This window comes from Lupinus angustifolius, chromosome LG17 (genome assembly GCF_001865875.1).
Source record: "Lupinus angustifolius cultivar Tanjil chromosome LG17, LupAngTanjil_v1.0, whole genome shotgun sequence".
NCBI lineage: Eukaryota > Viridiplantae > Streptophyta > Magnoliopsida > Fabales > Fabaceae > Lupinus > Lupinus angustifolius.
The window spans coordinates 7955494-7975623 of record NC_032025.1 but is presented as its reverse complement, the minus strand read 5'-3'; the positions used below and the strand labels follow the sequence as shown (position 1 = coordinate 7975623).

The 20130-nt window shown below is 32.9% G+C and overlaps 1 protein-coding gene across 1 annotated transcript; it reads right to left on the bottom strand.

The window, feature by feature from the left end:
• Positions 4347-10906, bottom strand: LOC109332017 (50S ribosomal protein L25-like). The gene is made up of 3 exons (XM_019566857.1): positions 10376-10906; positions 8908-9037; positions 4347-4947 (listed from the first exon to the last, which is right to left on the bottom strand). The coding sequence occupies exons 1-3, from the start codon at positions 10802-10804 to the stop codon at positions 4721-4723; spliced, it is 786 nt and encodes a 261-aa protein (XP_019422402.1). The 5' UTR covers positions 10805-10906; the 3' UTR covers positions 4347-4720.

Sequence of the window (20130 nt, the reverse complement as noted above, 5' to 3'; positions counted from 1 at the left end):
GACACAAAAATAAAAAAACAATTGGCCCTAAGGCCAGTAGCCATTCAATATCCAAAATGACATATGCACTTTTTATTGGCAATAAGTAAACTGGAATTAAAAACTCATGGTTTTGTAAAGTTATAGGAGTGTGGTAACATAAATCACTACAATATATTTGAACTCTATTGCCTACAGTAATATATTACACTATTTATAACTTTAATTTACAATTATTGATGATTTTTGGTATCCAATTGACTTTGTTTGACATGATTTATTGTTTTAGACTTTATTAGACTATTATTCCTGAAATGAGTTGATTTGATATTATTTAGCCTAATTAAATCTATTATCATTTTCATATCATATTTAGCACCAAATACATTTTGGGCATTATAGAAGTGGAGGATATGTGTTGAAATGAATATTGTATTTTAGGACTTTTTATTGTAATTTCGTTTCGGGGCCATTGTTTAGGGCCCATTTTCGTTTTAGTTACTTTAGGGATTTGGAATTTGGTTTGCCATTCATTCCATCACTTTAACACTTTACATTTCAAATTTGTTTTGCCCCCTTTTGCTCTGTTAGGGTTTGCCTTCATTTTCGTTTTTTATTTTCAGTTTGCTTCTTCTACTTTATGGAAGGCTAAACTTCAAGACTAAATTCTTTTGGGAATGTATCAGGTTTTGTTCTTAATGCATTTTCAGTTTCTTTTATATTGATTTCTTCTATCCTATTTTTGAATGTGGTGTGCATAATCCCATTGTTTAGAAATAAGTTTTGTGAGTTTATCTTTGCTTAGTTGATTGACTCTCTAGTGCATGAACGCTTAGTATGTGTAAATTTATTAAATGCTTAGGTTAAGAAACTGTGCAAATTAGGAAGATAATGGTTAGAATTTGAAATTGATCTTTTAAAACTGAGGATTGAGTTGTGAACAAACGAACCAAATGAGTTTAGTTGCTTTATTACACTACTTACTTACAATTTATGCATTACTTTATGTTCGTACCATTCAACAACAAAATCTCCCTGTGTGATACCATCCCCGAACCCGAAAATTATAAATGTACTAAGGAAAATTTGATATCATTTTCCTTTCATTTTTCTCTAGCATTTCTATTTTCTCTTGTATTATTTTATTTCTTTTATGTATAAGGATCCAATAGTATGTAAAGTAAAATTAGATTTAAAAACAACGGACACATGATAGAAATTTCAATTTTAAATTGAATTACATTACTTTGGGGCGGGTTCGGGTATTTGGTCTACCAAACCCGAACCCGAAAATTAAACCCGGGTAAAACCCAAACCCGAAAATTAAACCCGGGTAAAACCCAAACCCGATCCCGAACCCAATCACATCGGTTTTTCCCATTAAATTTGGGTTTAGTTCGGACGGGTACCTACAGATTCAGTTTTCATTGTCATCCCTAGATATTTGGCCCCCAAGGGCTTCGTCAGAAATGTGGAAATGGATGAGTTATCCAAAACAGTTACCCGTAATAATAGCTTATGAGTAAAAACGAGTTTTATGTACCCGCATGTGGTACCCCTTATTTATAAATTAATTTTTTATTTATTCTATTTTTTTATTATTTTAAGGTTATATATTATCTAGTGTACTATTATCTCAGAATATTTTTTAGTGATTTGACTATAATCATAAGTTTATCATATATATTTATTATTATTCATATAATAATTATTTTATATATTGATTATTACAAAATATATAAATATATAATTAAAACTAAAAAACCCTTCGATACTCATGAATATCCGTTATTGTACGGGTACCTACAAATAGTATGGATATGAGCATGAATAACTACTACTCGTGCCCTCCCAACCTCGTTGCCATCCATATGTCTTCTATAGAATGTCGCTTAGCATCCATGGGTATAATATGTCATACACTAGTAACACTAACAATTTTTTGATTGCCACATGTGGTAAGCATGAAATTTTTTATTATTGTCATAGCAAAGTGCATGGGTTCGTCTCTCTTGCATTTGAGCAGTGGATGGACGATGAATGGAAGATAAGAGTTGGTAGTGTGTATAGGATGTGTAGGTGGAGAAGTGAATTGTTTGGGAAACGAGTATGGTATGTGGGGAAAAAGAATGTGATTGTTTAGGGGTATCCTGATTAGTGCCACTTCCTTTTGTTTTCACTAATTTAGCTAACTCGAAGGCATTTGAGATGGAGATCTGGTGTAAAACGACTAACTCATGTTTAGTTTCAGGTAAAATCCTAGAGATAAAGCAATTTAGCATTATCTCTTGATATGAACTCGTGTACACTCTAATCAATTAGAGCCTTATATAGTTAGAAAAATATTTTGCATAGAAAAATCAATCTAATGGTTCACATCCATCAAAGGGTATGAGTTATAATATAGAAGATATAGGTTGTAGGTAGGTATAGTATAGGTGGTATATTTGGGACATAATAATGTGTGTCTTGTGGTGGTGAGTTGTGAAATAGTAGGGTGTTTTGTGGAATTATAGAAAGAGGGTAAATGTGTTTGGGATCTATGCTCAAGTATAAAAATGAGGTGATGAGAGGCTGAAGTTTGGGAAATTGTTGGTGAGATGGGAAGGAAAAGCATGGATAGGAGGACAAAGAGGTGCATTTGGAGGATAAAAAGAATAAACTTGAATTCTCCTAGCTTATCGGTGATGTTGTGCAAGGAACTAACAATGATCTTATATCTAGTATCTTGTTGTTTTTGGTTTTCTCTTAATTTCTCCATTAGAAGTTAAGTGATAGATTCTTTTGTCCCTTTTCTTGGTGTTTTTCCAAGATATTGAGAAGCAATGAAAACACCAAAATGTTAAGAAAATAAAAAATAAAAGAAATAATATGAGCAAATTAGACTTTGTAAAGACTGAAGATAAGAAAATTCAATACTTCATCCATCCATGATTTACCGCTACATATTTCTATAGGAGCACACAAATGATTTTTTAATTTATATAGACCATACACATGATGAGATCTTACATAGGTACGAACTAGGCTAAAACAGAAAGATATTTGTTGGGAGTATGATGGCAATGAGACCATCAAACATGGATAGTGTTTTTCCGATCCCAAACTCACGCTATTTGTTGATGCCTGTGTGAGTTACGAGTACCCAGCGAGTTCTTAATCTTTATTATATATTTATATATTTTGTAATAATCAATATATAAAAATAATTATTGCATGAATAATATGATATATGATATTTATATAATGATAGTCAAATCACTTGAATTTATTGTATAATAATAAAGTAGACAATGTATAATTTTAAAATAATAATAGTAAAAATATATATATATATATATAAATTTAATCAAAAAACAAATTTATAAGTATGTGGGCACTAATGGGGCGGATATCATAAAACTCGTTCTTATCTATAAATTATTACTAGTATTTTTATCTGTACCCATAGACTGTCCCAAAAAGTGTATAACTTTATATGTCACTACTTCTGGTTGGTCAGAAAAATACTTAATTATTAAATTTTTAATTTAATATATTTTTTCAATCAATCACAAATAATGACACATAGAGTGACCTACGTGGAACATTATTATGCTTCCCTAGTTGGGAGGCTAAAAATTATTCCATAATATAGTCATTCAACCTGTGGGTTTGTTTGGGCTTCTCAAAAAAATCTTGGGCTCTCACTTTTATATGATATATTTGAGGTTTTAGTGAGGTTCTGTGTAGGAAGAGAGGGGATGTTGATTTTTTGTGGTGGTTCATGATAGTTAGTGGGAAGAGAAATCTAATTTCTATGAGTGGGAAATTGCATCAATGGTTGTCCATGGTGAAAATATGAGCAATATTTATAGTGACCTAGGAGAAGGAAAAATCACTATAATGTTCTCCTATACATAATTTGATTACACTTTTTTCTTTCTATCCTCCAGAACAACTTCCTTCTCGGAACACTTTACTCCCCATTTTTGTACCTTCTTATTTCTTCTTTCTCCAATCAGAGCTTCCTCCCAACTTCCCAATTTTTATTTATTTTTTGATGTTTTCCCTATTTCTATCAAAACTAAATAGAGATGTAATTTTTTTTTTCTTTTTCCCTTTCTTGTTTCATTCTCTCCACTTTTCATTTTGTTTTTGAATTTTATAAATATTTAAAAGGGAGACAATTGCATATTCAAAAGCATCAAATGCAAAACAACTGATATTGTAAATTACACGTCAGTTTTATAGTTACTGAGTTTTGCAACATTATAAACTACTCACGTCCCAGCACTATGTTAAGAACATGAACGAAGAATAAAAGTGATACTAAACAAAATACTTAACTCAATATAAAATTGTTTGCAAGATATTTGGATTCAAGCTGAATTCTTAGAAGGGTATCAGGAACTTTTTATTAAGAGCAACACTAAGAAAATCAATGGTAATAATCCTCTGCTTGCATCCAATAACCCAAAATAGAAATATTGCATACAAAAAACTCAACTTATCAACTTGCTTTGCTCATTCTCTTCACTTTTTGCCAAAAGAAACACCAAGTAATTGAAAGGTGGTTAGGAGCTGAATAGAGCATAGAGACTGAGGTAAATAACCCAACAACATTTGAATACTATCCCCAAAAAAACAAAAAATAAGAACCTAGCATGGAAATTCTATAATCATGATCCTTTTAATGCTGCCAAGAATCAACTAATAAGATGACTGTGAATGATATATGTTAGCTGCAAATGCTTCAGTGCTACTTAGATTTCTTTGGTTGTGTTTCAGAAACCCTTTGGCCCATAATTTTACAAACAGCTTCCTCTTTTGGCTGAAGAAGTTTTAATGCAGGATGAACAACAAGATCTCCCATAACAAATTTCTGGCCAACGTCCAACTCACTCAGATCAACCTCAATATACGGAGGGATAATGTCCGCGGGGCATAGGTACTTAACAGTCCTTTTGATGGTATTCAAAGAAGCACCTGCGAAATTTGTAAAGTGATGAATCATATTCAACCATATAACGCATTAAAACAAAGATAAACCAATTACAAACAAATGCTTTGATCATAAAGTTATATTAATAAGTTTAAGACATTAATATCATAAAATGGATGTTATTAGTTACAGAAGTATGTGCCATACAAAAAAGTCAGAAATGTTAAATAATGACCATTCAATTTGCACTGTCAAACCTAAGCATATGTCCTACAACATAGCAACTCAACAGGATGAAAATGCAGACAAGCCTTATCATAAACTCCAATTACTTTCCACAGAACTAATCTTCTATCCTTGTAACAATAACTAGCACATCAGGCAATTTAATGAGATAACACAGCAAGTTTTGCCTTTTTTATCTCCAAGCTAGAGTTCTAGACATGTATTTTGTGTGACAGATCATATTCTCAATCATCGTAATTAGAATGCAGAATGGCCTTCTCAAATTTACACAAAAACAATGCTCCTAAATCAGGTGGGTACCAACAAGGCGTTGGTCTAATGGTGTAAGGCTCTGCTAGATCCCCAAAACGATCAAAAGGTCAAGGGTTCGATTCCTGGAAGTGACACTTGTTGGAGGGGCAGCCACGCACCCCAAAAGGGATTCCTTACCCATAAGGTGAGGGAATATCCTTGGTTGTATAAAAAAAATCAGGTGGATGGAATTTCCCTGAGCCAAAGGGTCCAAACTGTTCTTAAACCAAGTGAATAAAAACATATATAAAAATATTTATCAATTGGGCTACTGGAAATATCAGAAGACCAACACAGCTTCACATAGCATATATTAATATAACTAATAGCTGTCGACTAAGAAAACAAGTCATTCACATTATCACCATTAAAATAAAGGAGAATTGGAACCAAAAAAAGAATTTATTGGAGATGCATAATGGTGTGACTAAATAAAAACCATTTTATTCTGAATGGAAAAGGAAATATTGTTCAAAAAGAAGGGAAAATACAAGAAACGATAAGGTGTTCTCAAACAGAAACAAAAGAAAAGAAGAATTAAACACCCCATGGGAAACCAAAAAACAAACACATCCGAAAGAGATAACAGAAAAATGAACCACTACAACTACCCTGAAAACAACTTCGGAAGCCCCCTCAATAAAAAAACTGCAAAAATAGAGAAAAATTGATACAACAATAAACTCAAATTAACATTCCCTTTGGTCTTCAACAAAGAAAGCAACTTCAAAAGAAGCTACTTTTTATCAGCAAAAAATATTATATTAATAGACGAGTATAACTTTGGGGTGGGTTGATTTGGGTAAATGATATTTTGATCTTCAAATCCTAGCCAACCCATTGTTGATTAGGTTGGTTTGGGAAGCACTATTAGGTCTAATGCTTAAAAAATACAATAATTAAAATTGAAGAGTTTCAAAATCAAAATGGACAAGAACTCACTTAAAGTAGATGTGTTGAGTGGTTTGAAATGCACAGAAAAGATGACAATAAGAGAACAGAGAGAGCAAATAGAGAATGACAAAACTCAAAGGTTCAAGCGGAAACCAACAAAACAAGCTTTGGATTGCTGGTAGCGCGGAAGAATAGGAAAGATGAGCTTTGGTTTGTGTGTGGGTCACTATGCAGAGCAGCGGCAATGTCACTATACAAAGCTAGGGTTCATGTAACTGATAAGGTTTGAAAATTGAAATGAAGGAGTGAGAGTCATGTGTAGTCTATAGTGTGTGGATAGTATTACTAAATGATGTAGTATTGTTATTGTGGTTCGTTGTATGAGAGAGCTGGTTTGGTTCCGATCAAAGCCAACCTAAGAACCAAACCAACTATGATTGAATGTTACCAAAAAAATACCCAAACCAACCCAAAAAATATGGTTTGGGTTGTTTGGTTCTGGCAGAACCATGTGCAGTCCTAAGTTCAAGGGGGTACCCAACTACAACCAAATAAATAATCAAATAAAAAACAGTATTGGTACAACATATGATATTACATAACTCTATTAAAGATGAAAGATTTAACCCATCTTCTAGATGCCATCCTCCCCATCATCATCTTCAGCAATATATCCTTCATCTGATTCATCACATTCAAAAGCTTCAACTTCCTCTTCACTCTCTTCATGTTTTATTTCTTCATCTACTTCTTCAACTGCTTTCTTTTTCCTTCTTTTGGATGATGAAATACTACCCTTAGTTTTTCCTCTTGAGGTATAAACATAGGGTTCTTTATTTTTGCCGCCTAGTATTCGTTCTAGGCTCCCAATCCCTAAAAACAACATCCCATTCAAACCATCATACTAAAAAACCCTCTCATTTGCACCTTCATCATCACTATCCATCTCCCTGACAAACCACTCATTGCATTCATCAATGTCATTGAGGGAGATTGTGTAAATTCAAGAAAAAAATAGTTTAATTCAGAAATTCTTTTTTTCCGGAATTGAACTAATATTTTTTCCTGAATTGACCCAATCTCCCTCAATGACATTGATGAATGCAATGAGTGGCTTGTTGGGGAGATAGATAGTGATGATGAAGGTGGAAATGAGAGGGATTTTTAGGACGATGATGGTCTTGAATAGGATGTTGTTTTTAGGGCTTCAAAGATTGGGAGCCTATGCGGCAAAAAACAAAGAACTCTATCCTTACACCTTCAAGAGGAAAAGCTAAAAAAGTTTAGGGTAGTACTTCATCATCCAAAAGAGGGAAAGGGAAAGCAGATGAAGTAAATGAAAGGAATGGAATATGAAGAGAGTGAAGAGGAAGTTGAAGCTTTTGAATGTGATGAATCAGATCAAGAAGAAATTGAAGGATATGTTGCTGAGTATGCTTCTAAGGAAGAAGATGTTAGGGAGGAGGAGGATATCTAGAAGATGGATTAAATCTTTTATTTTTAATATTTGTCTTTAACTTTGCTTTTTAGTTGTGTGGCTTAATAAGACTTATTAGTATTGTTCATTTTACTTTTAGTATCACTTTTTAATTTCCTAGTGACCTTATGAAACTTGAATTTTTTTAATGAACTTTATGCTATCGTTTATTTGATGTCTTACTATATTATTATTTTATTTTATTACATATTTTTTGTTAATCTTTATGATGATGTCCGCTATTTGTCCACAACGTCATCTAAGACGCCATGATTACATAACTTTGGCAACCGATATGGGCCGCCATCCATCGTCAACAACACTGGATTAGACAAAGGAAATGGCACGTGTCGTTAAATAAGGAGCATGTCGTAGATGTCAACAAAGAGTGTCTATTCTTAATGGCATTACTGAGTTTAACTGATTCATCAGTAGTGGGGAACTGGGGATCATTCTTTCTGAAGCATCCATTGCCAACATGACAAGGCTACTTGTGACTTTAGAGTACAGTTGAGCTTTTTATTTGGACAATAATACCCACAGCCCTAGACATATGAACGTACCTAATACCAATTACCGGATCAAACAAATTATGTATAGCACTTTGCTATCCATAGTCAGCTTGCTTAGATTCAATTTATGCCAAACCATTGGCATGTTCAAGCATATGCTAATTGAACTATTTCATGTACAACATTGCATAATCAGAGTTCTCAAGTTAACGTACATTTCAATGCTTCAGCCAAATGAAGCAGAAACCATAACATCAATTAGCAATAGAGTGACCCACAAGTAACAAATTCAACATATACAGACCTGTAACCTAACCCTGTTAAGTATTGAGGCCGGGTTGAAAGAATTTTGGTAATTACTAAAGACCATTTGAGTTATAAATATATTATTAAATCTTAAGCTTGAGCTTCTCTCCTTTCTACCACAGGTGAGATAAGAATCAAACAGAATATTTACTCGAACACCCGTACACCAAAAACTCAGAAATAAAGACAAGGTGGTGACATGCAAGAAGGTAATATCATAAATTTACTCTACATAGAAACTTATAGCATGCTGCACCAGGCATTCGAAGTGTGCTAACCTTTCTTCAGTCCAGGGGATACATCATCTCCTATGAATACAAGAGGAATGTCAACCTTCAACAAAGCATTTGATGGAGCCCTTATAAAAGTGACATTCAATGGTATGTCTGTGCTTGCTTTAATATGAAGCTGGGATATTTCCAAAAGAAAAATTCAAAGCACACCATCAATTTTAATGTGTGTACACATGTAATATTTATAAAGAGCATAAGGAACTCACAGCTATTAAATATTAAACACAAACACAGGCTTATATATCAAATCAAAAAAGGACATAACGAAGTTCTTAAAAATCATAACAGCTTAACTCTAAAAGAGGCTTCTTATTGTTTAACCGAGCCAAAGCCAAAGCCAAAGTATGAAAACTTGTAGCAATTTTCAAGTATCGTTCAACCAAAACCAGGAGCTTTCAAAGGGATTTTTTTATTACAGAAAGGTGATTTTGTATTTGGAAACTATGATTAAGAAGTACACCACTTATTTCAGAGGCTAAGTATAGTTAGCTTCTACAGACATTTCCAAGTTCCAACAAATTTTAAAAAACTTAGTGAAAACTATCTTCAAAAACAAATATAGTACATTAGGTCATTACCTCCTATAATAACACACATAGATACAACTGAATGAACACCATAAGATTCCAACAATATGATCAACAAATTCAAGTCATTCAATAATTACAGAAAGTGACAATGCTGGCTAATTCCATATAATTAGGTCACCAAAACTCAATTTGAAATTTACCAAAGGAAATACACTGTCAATTCCTCTTCGAAACAACAACCCTCAACTAATCTTTTGTCAAATGAAAAGTTGGAAAAATAAATAATAAAAGGAAAAGAAAACCACCAATTCACACCCTGAAATGATAAGCACTTGTCATATTAGTATCTGACTTACACAACTTATCATTTTAGCCCCAAAAATTACAAGCATCTGTCATGTTAGTCCCCAACCTTAAAAGACATATTTGACTAATGGTATAATGTGAAGAACTAATATCCGACTGTACTTACAATTTCATGGATAAATTTTTTATAAAGTCTGGGAAATATTAACATAGGAAAATTTTAAATTGTGGTGGTTTTGGAGACACCAAAAACAATTAGGTTGCAGACTAAAAAAACGGGCAGCCAAGTACATGAGGCTCCCACTTAATGGGTTTGGGGCCTTACCCCCACAAGTAGAGTTGTTTCCAAGATTTGAACCAGTTATCTCATGGTCATACGCGACAACAACTTTAACATTGCGTCAATGTGGCCCCGATTAGAGTTGCTATGCAGTTGCAGAAACTCGAAAAACCTTCTGCTGCAGCTCAATTGTGGCTGCTGATCTTGGAAATTATAAAGATAGTTAAATTTGCTTATATTTGACACAAAAAATGTTACTGTTTTTTTATTATGATCGAGACTAAAACTGTAATGTAATCTAAACACAAGTTTCATCATTTTCTAAAACAAAAATTACCTTCCTTGGCAAAACCCGAACTTTCTCAACGATCTCTTCGGACTCGAAGTCCGAGCGGACCTCGAGTTCGAAGAGTCGAGAGAGAAAGAAGGATTGGCCGAGATGGCTAACGAGCTTCTTAATCTGTTTAGTACCGACGGAAATAAGTCGCTTATTTCCGCCGTGCTCTCCATCTTCTTGCTCGAAGACGATACTCGGCACGCGCCCAGCTTTCCTCTCCTTTTCGGCTATGTTTTTTCCGGAAATGGCGCGTGGGATAGCGAGGATCGTTTCATCATGTTTCGGGTTGGGACGGGGGAAGCCTGGGAGGTAAGTCAGTGGCTGGAGGTCTGGGAGTTCGTCGTGGAGGGGGATGGCGGCGGTGGCGGAGTGTGAGAAGTGGCGGAGGAAGGAGGAGGGTCGGGTGAGGATGTGGCGCGTGAGATACATTGGTTTGGGTTTTGGTGAATGAATTGGGGTTGGGATGTTGGGGAGTTATCAAGGGTTTTGGAGAAGAAGGATTTAGGGGAAAAAAGAGGTTGGGCTATTGAACTCACATTCACACTAGTAACTCGTTAGATCAAGTCAGGAGACCAAGTTGAGTTTTTCCACGTGATATGCACGTGGTCATGGTGTAATATTAATGAAAATGTTCAAACAAAAAATAAGTAAAAAGAACATGTCAGAAAAAAAACATGAAAAAAAAAGACTTATACATACACGTAACAAAAAAACATGGAAAAAAAATTATATGTAGACAAATATATGTTGATACAACTAATAAAGTCTTTAAAATATAGTAAAATTTTAATTTTAATTAAAATTTAATCATAAATAATAGTACAAAAATACATAAATATATTTATTACTAAATTGTATATAAGTTTTTCTCAACAAAAATTAGTGACAGGTGAGTATATTCTCACTTAATTGTGTTAGTGGAGATAATGTATGTAATGTTATTTCCCCAAAATTTATGTCTTTTAGAAGTAGTTATTAGCTATTTTTTTGTTCTAATTACCTCTTAAATTCTAATTAATGATTATATTTGTCCTTAAATAAAAATAATGTTAAATTATTAGTTAGAAAATTATCATCTATCATTTTATACTAATATCGATTGTGAAGTTATTATTATTTAATTTCAATTTTATATAACCAATATTATTGTAATGACCCATTTAGCTATGATATTTATTTATCCTTTTCTTCTCACTCAATTTTTATTTTGATAGTAGTTTCAAATGGCAACTAACACTAACTAACATGCATAACTACATTGGTGTGAGTCTCATAAAGATTTACTTGTTGCAATGTTACTAATTTAGTATATATTTATGTAGTACCAAATTTCACTAATAGATGAAATTTATGGGATAATTATAAAGAAAAATAACTCATGTTGACTATTTGCAAAAGATATATAGTTTAAGAGATTTTTGTACATTTTACCTAATAGAATACTATAAAATATAAGAATGAAAATAGTTATAATATTGAGATTGTTATGATTTTTTAATTTCAATAAAAATCTAGGAGAAAATAGTTTATGTATTAAAAGTATAAGAATTTTTACATTATCTAATACATCATTATTATCAACAACTCTTAAATAAAATTGACCTACATAGATGATATACTAGTTAAATAAAAATCACCACATCATACATATTAAACTTAACATCTAATGTTACAATTAAAAATAAAAACAAATCACCATACATTGGTACTTGTATTTGGTTGTGACTTTTTTAGGAACATAAAAAGAATTGAGATATTAACCTATTTTAGTTAATGATTATGTTTTATTTCAACTAAGGTCCTCTTCTTTAAAATCAAGGAAAGAACGTACATGGAGTCAATACTAGATTTTTTGTGAATTTTTTTGTTTTGCTTCTGACTTTAACTCGGTTTTGATGAACACACCAATATCATAAAATGAAGTAAAATAATGAAAATCTTGAAGATTTGAAAGCATACTCAATACAAGATCAAGATTTATTAGCTTTCTAAAATATGTACTTCTATCATAAAGTCTTTTACTTTAAGTATCATTAAATGCTCGTAGGAAATCTTTTTGTAAAAGTATTAGACTTGATTTTTAAAATGAACTTAAATTTTCAAAAAGTTGAATGACAGGTTACTCGAACTAAGTAATGGATTACTGTGATAGAGTAACCAATTATCCAAACTGTATAACATGTTATCAAGCAAAAATAACTTAGAGTAACTGATTACTCATTGAGACATAAACTTATGGGAATCGATTACAGTGAGCTTCTACCGCAACAACTTCTCCCAAAGCGAATACTTATTACTCCAATTGACTTGTACCTTTATGTATGAGTATAATGGCCGATTGGAAGCCTATTTAAAGACATCTAACATTCAGATTCGAAACACTTCAATCACTTAATATTTTTTACAATCTTTCGTACACTTTTGCAAGCAACTTGATCAAAACCTTTTGAAATTCTAAAATTTTGTTTTCAAGTTTTATATACTTAAACACTTGAAAGTTTATGTTATATTTTGGTGATTGGCATACAATGATTGTAAGTTTAATTGTTATACATATTTAGCAATCCTACCCCTAGAATCAAGTTCTTCATTTGTATTAATTTTCTGTAAAATTTCATCATAGAGTGTGGTGAAAGGGAAAGAGTGTTTTAGAAGTGGTGTACTTCTAAAAGTGAAATTTTGGTGAGTGTAATCATAGATAAAGTCTCAGAGTGATATTTGTAGCGATTGACAATTCGTTTGTAAGATGATTGGATATAGCCTTTAGTGGACTAGAAACTAAACCCATATAAAATTTTGGTGTCCCTCTTTCTCTCTTTACTCTTAGCAATTATGTATGTGATTTTTATACACTTATACTTTTCCGCTGCATTTCTACTTTAACTCTTTTAAGTTGCAAAAATATGTTATAAAATGCAGAAAACTAGAACAACTAATTCAATCCCTCTTAGTTTGCCATCTTATCTTACATTTTTTGCAGTCGTGTATGGTCACAAAAGATGGCGGTGATACAACAATAATCACTAGAGATGTTGATAAAGATGACCAAATCTTTATAATCCTAGAAACTCTATTTGACTTCGCAGGATGTAGAGGAAAAGGAGTTGGCTACTACTCCTCATGGATGGCAGAGTGACAAAACGATTCACTTCAAATCTGATGCATAACAAATAAATGTTTTTTTAATTTGATATATGAATTAAAATTGTAATACCGTTGTTAGAGAAGGAACCTATAGCTTAGTTGTAGAAATGTCAGATGAAGATGTTATCCCGCAAATGACTAAGATAACCAAATTCAGTTTGTCAGTCCATTTCAAAGCCTTCCATGCTCTCTAAAGTTGGAATGTGTTTGTTGTAATGTCTCAATGAGAACTTTAGAGAATAAGTTTTAAAAGGAGCTTATAATCTTAGCCCTTGATTTTAATCCGAAAGTTGAGAATTATAACTCTAATTTTTTTCAAACATATATAATAATTTAGAACCCTAAAAATTATATTAGACAAAAAAACCTGCTAGACAATTTTTTTTTAGATTAATTAGCAATGTGATATAAATATGGATCTAATATGTATGCAACAATAATATGAGGGTTCTTTTAAATTGTAGGCACGTCACTTATATCTTAACCCTTTATTGGCTAAATAAATTAATCAATGTTAAACTCAATAAATATTTGTGGTTGTAATAACTTATCAAATGGAAAGTATAAAATTTCCAAGCTATAATAAATATCTAACGATCTTTGTTGTTGCAATGCAATCATTTGAGAGTTCCTTGATTATATTTTTGCCAAGTTTGGTTTCTCGTCTCAATGGAAAAAGTGGATTAAAGTGTGCCAAACATCAACCACTATGTCTATCTTGGTGAATGGTACTCCATCTCATCAATTTTCTGTCATTAGGGATATTCGTCAAGGGGAACCCATGACCCCATTTTTATTCCTTATGGTGGCGGAAGGCTTTGCTAGTATGATCCGTAAGGCGAGAACTGTTGGTTTGTTTGAGGGATTCAAAGTTGGTAGACAAGGTGTGTTGATTAGTGATCAACAATTTATGGATGATACCATCATTTCTTGTAAGTTGACTGTAATCATCTTTGGAGTATTAAGAGTGTTCTAAGGTGCTTTGAACTAGCCCTGGGATTACGAATTACTGCCTATAAGAGCTCTCTTATAGGAATTAAAGTGGCGGGTAGTTTCATGGCAACAATGATTGATTTTATTTCATGAAAATTGGGTGGTATTCCTTTTATGTATCTTGGTTTTCCAGTTAGAAGTGTAATCATATTTCCATTTGAAAGTGTAATCATATTTTCTTATACTTAACCTGGCAGAAAGGCATGCAACTTGAAAGTGTAATCATATTTCCTTTTGCGATAGAGTAACCCTTCTAAATTTTGTTCTTGCCAACATCTCAATCTATATTTTATTTATTTATAAGGCTTCTAAGAAGGTTATCAAAAAGTTGATCAAACTTCAAAGGTCCTTCCTGTGGGGCAACAAAAGGGATTGCTTGAGTGGCTTGGTCTTATATTTGTAGGCCTAAACATCTTGGTGGTTTGGATGTAAAGAATTTAGTCATGTTTAATGAAGCCCTAATGGGGAAATGGAAATGGAGAAGATTGTTAGAAGTTGATTCTCTTTGGGTTCAAGTTGTGAATTCCAAATATGGCTCAAAGGTGAAATTGAAGGCTCCAAATCCGGCCTCTAGATGGTGGAAGGATTTGGTAAAGGTGAGTTCTCTTGGTGAGTCTAGAATATATTGGGAGGACAATTTGTGGAGAAATCAGTGATGACTCTAAAACTGTTTTTTGGTTTGACATCTAGTTCAGTCAAAAGAGCTTAATGGAGATCTTCCCCAGATTATTTGTGTGAAGAAGATCTTTGCTTCTGACATTGACACGATTTTGATGAAGACACCAAGACAAATAAGAGAAAGCTTCAAGACAAAGAAGAGAAAGCTTCAAGACAAATTAGTCTAAGTCTAAATAGGTACTTTTATCCTATACTCTCGGATATACAATAGTAGTAATGCTGAAACTATTTTTAAGAAAATTGAAATAGTTCAAGTATAAACAAAACAATTTTCAAAAATAGTGTGTAACAGGTTACTGTATTTAAGTAACAGGTTACATAACTGAGAAAACCAGTTACCCAACAAAAACTGTGCAGGGTAATCGATTACTGTATGTGAGTAATAGATTACCCAGTTTTAGCAAAGTGGTGTAATCGATTACTCATGGCTGTAATATATTAATCTAATTAAATTTTAAATGCCAAGTTGGATAGAGAGATTGGGTAATCGATTACTAAGAGTTGTTGCATCAGTTTTCAGATTTCAAAATGAATGGTTTTTATCCCAAACGAAATGGTTTCATTCCAATCAATTCCTATCCTTTTAAAGAGGTGTTATGCCTGCTTGGAAAGCCTATTTAAAGGCATTTAAACTCAGAATCAAATCATACCTCTTACACAATCTTCTCACAAACTTTCAAACATAATTCTGAAAATTCTCAGAAATATTTTCTGCACTTTTTGCAACTTGTTCTTAAACTTTCAAAGTGAATTTTCTGAGTTTCATGAAGTAAAGTATTTCAAAGTTTTACAAACTTATAAGAGCATTATTACGTAGTATACAAAGAGTTATCGGATTGCAAGTGATATTACATTCCAAACTTGTAAAGGCAATAATGCCATTGTTGTAAATTCTTCATTGACATTGTAAAATTCTTTCTTTCACATGGGTGTGATAAGAAAAGGGATAGAGTCACTTGGAAAGTGTGTTTTCAAATAGTGACATAAGTATTAGTGAGTGAGTAAGGTACATAGAGGTCTCGGAGTGAAATATTGTAATTACAACTCATAATATTTAGTGAAGAAATCTCTTTTGTGCCGCAAGAGTACTAGACGTAGCCTTCGGTGGACAAGAAGGTGAACCAGTATAAAATCTCGGTTTACTCTCTTCTCCTTTATCTCTTGATTTTTACTTGTTTATTTTCTGCATAATTTTTTCGCTGCACTTAACTCTTGATTTTGCAGAAAAAGTGACCATACTTTTAAGTCAGCTAATTCACCCCCCATCTTAATTACAATCTTAGTCTTACAATTGACACCAGAGCTATTTTTGAGTAAGTTATTCTTAAATCTGATCTTATATCGAAGATGGCCTCAAGATCATTCATAGGAGAAGGTTCAAACATCTACCGCCCTGCAAGCTTTGTTGGAGAGTGCTATGACTTTTGGAAAATTAGAATGAGAATCTTCAAAAAGAATCTCAAGACTTGGACATATGATCTCAACATCGTAAGGGAAGTAAAGCCCAAATCTTCATGGAATGATGAAGATAAAAAGAAGGTGAAATATGATATCAAAATAAAGAACATCCTCACTTCAACACTTGACATTGACGAGTTCTTTAGAGTATCAAACTGCAAATCTTCCAAAGAAATGTGGGATACTCTAGAGACTACAAATGAAGGAAATGAGGAGGTAAAAAGGTCGAGACTCAACACTCTTTCCCAAGAATATGAAATGTTTCATATGAAACCTGGAGAGAAAAATCTGGATCTTCAAAAGAGGTTTACTCACTTTACAAACCACCTTATTGCACTTGGTAAGGTACTATCAAATAGTGACTTGAACTAGAAGGTTCTAAGATCACTCACCAGAACGTGGCAACCAAAGGAAACATCCATTTCTGAAAAGAAAAGTTTATCAAAAATGTCATTGGCTGCTTTGTTTGGTAAATTACAGGAACATGAATTAGAACTCAGCCAACTTGACCAACATGAAGAGCAAGAAAAGAAAAATAAGAATATCTCTCTCAAGGCGAAAGTAGACAAATACGAATCATCAGAAGATGAATATGAGAAGGAAGAAATGGAAGACATGAGTCATCTTGTAAAGAAGTTCAACAAGTTCCTTAAAAGGAAAAAGGGTGCTAAAACTGGACAAATGAGGAAATTCACCAAGAACAATGACACCTGCACTTCAAACCAAAACTTCACATGCTTTGAATGTGGTAAGCCTGGTCATTTGAAGATGGACTGTCCAAACCTGAAAAAGAATTCTTTCAAAGGAAGAATGAAATGAGGACCGGATGGAGAACCTATATTGCTTGGGAAGACAATGATATCAGTTCCGCCTTTGAACAAGAAAATGAAGAACACACACATATCTCTTTAATGACATCTCATCATTATGATAATGAAGAGGTAAACAACATTAAACTATACTCTTCTGAATTAAAAACTGTATTTAATGACTTGCATGATGAATATGTCAAACTCACAACAATGTTTCTAAAACTAAAAACTGAGTTAGATACATTTAGAAACAAACCCTCGTCATCTTTATGTCAAAACTGCATTACTCTTGAAAATAAAGTTTCAACATTAAGTCTTGAACTTAATAAGCTGAACAAGAGTAGTAAAAGTCTGGAAAAGATCATTAATGATCAAAGACACTCAACAGACCGCAGAGGTCTTGGCTATTCAAAAAGTCATGTTTCTAAGAAACAAAGGGTCTCAACAAAGATAAACTTTAAAAAACAAAGTATTCATGCATTTGAATATAGTAATGATAAATCTCGGATACATAACCATCAACACACATGTACATATTATAAATACCATGGGAATACACCAAATACTTGCATGATTAGAAAATATAGTGTACCCCTAGGTCATTATAGATGGGTTGAGAAAGGTACTAACCATATAGGACCAAAAGAATTTTGGGTACCTAATAAAACTTAACCTGTTTTGCAGGATAATTTGAGAGTCGCCTGCAACTTATGGTACTTGGACAACGACTGCTCAAAGCACATGACATGCGATAGAAATAAGTTCTTTGTCCTTACTCCAAGGGACAAAGGTTATGGCACATATGGTGATAACAACAAGGGAAAAATACTTGGAGTTGGTAGAATTGGCAAGCCACCCTCAATAACTATAGAAGGTGTATTGTATGTTGAAGGACTCAAGGACAATCTACTAAGCATAAGTCAATTATGTGACAAAGGCTTTCATGTGACATTCTACACGGATAAGTGCATCATCGAAAGTAAGAATTCTCAAAACTCTAAACTCATTGGTAAGAGGATAAATAATATATATGATTGACATAGACTCCTCTTTACCAATAACATGTTTAGTTGCTAATGATAATCATGATGCATGTCTTTGGCATAGGAGAATTGCTCACTCATAAAGAAAGATTTAGTTGTTGGTTTACCCAAAATGAAGTTTGTTAAAGACAAACTATGTAGTGTTTGTCAAATGGGTAAACAAAAAAAGACTTCTTTTAAACCTAAGCACATGGTTTCTTCCGATAGATCATTGCAGTTACTACAAATGAACTTATTTGCCCCCTCAATGACAAAAATGTTATGGTGGTAAGTATTATGCTCTTGTTATAGTAGATGATTTTTCGAGATATACTTGGACTCTATTCTTAGTTCATAAGAATGAGGCATTCAAAGCCTTTAGAATTTATGCTAAAAGAGTTCAAAATGAAAAATCACTAAAAATCACTGCTATAAGAAGTGATCATGGGGAGAATTTCAAAACTCTTCGTTTGAAGAATTCTGTGATGAACTTGGCATCAATCACAATTTTTCTGCTCCTAGAACACCACAACAAAATGGTGTTGTAGAGAGAAAGAATCAGTCTTTAGATGAACTGGCTCGTACAATGTTGAATGAAACTAACCTCCCAAAATATTTTCGGGCTGATGTAGTAAGTACTGCATATTATGTTTCAAACTGAGTTCTTATAAGACCAATTCTTAAGAAAACCCCCTATGAACTCTTTAAAGGTAAAAAACCAAACATTTCTCATTTGCATGTATTTGGTTGTAAATGTTTTATTTTAAATAATGGTAAAGATAACTTAGGTAACTTTGATGCAAAAGTTGATAAAGGTATCTTCCTAGGCTACTCTCTTACGAGTAAAGCTTATAGAATTTTTAATAAAAGAACTCTAGCCATGGAAGAATCTATTTATGTACCTTTTGATGAATCTGATCCTGTGATAAAGGATGGGTTAACTCTTGATGAAGAGGACTTGCCAAGTTCCCATTCTAATGAAAAGTCTATTATTGATTCTACAACTAAATCTGAGCATTTGAAAATGGATGATAATCTGTCCTCTCAAGAAGAGCATATTCACTCTGATTTACTAAAATAATGGAGAACTCATTGAGATCATCCCATTGACAACATCATCGGTGATATTAGCAAAGGTATTATTACCCGTTTAATGTTAGAAGATGTGTGTCTTAACATGACATTCGTCTCTCAAATAGAACCCTCCAAGATTGATGATGCAATCGAGGATGAACACTGGATTCTTGCAATGCAAGAAGAATTAAACTAGTTTGAGAGAAATGAAGTTTGGGAACTTGTTCCTAGACCTAGAAATAGACACGTCATAGGAACTCGTTGGGTATTTCGTAATAAATCTGATGAAAATGGTATTATTGTTAGAAATAAACTTGGACTGGTAGCCCAAGGATACAATCAGGAAGAAGGTATAGACTTTGATGAAACCTTCGCTCTGGTTGCTAGACTTGAAGCTATTAGGCTATTACATGCATATGCATGTTCTTTAAACTTTCAGCTATATCAAATGAACGTAAAAAGTGCTTTTCTCAATGGATATATTCAAGAAGAAGTGTTTATAGAACAATCTCCTGGTTTTTAAGATTACAGACATCCTTCTCATGTTTACAAATTAAATAAATCTCTCTATAGC

Excerpts from the sequence above, each read along its gene's own strand:
- LOC109332017 (XM_019566857.1), bottom strand. The coding sequence starts at position 10,804 with ATGTATCTCACGCGCCACATCCTCACCCGACCCTCCTCCTTCCTCCGC. Across the intron at positions 9,038-10,375 it reads TTCGGGTTTTGCCAAGGAAG|CTTCATATTAAAGCAAGCAC; the intron begins GTAATTTTTGTT and ends GAAATATCCCAG. Across the intron at positions 4,948-8,907 it reads ATCCCCTGGACTGAAGAAAG|GTGCTTCTTTGAATACCATC; the intron begins GTTAGCACACTT and ends CAAATTTCGCAG.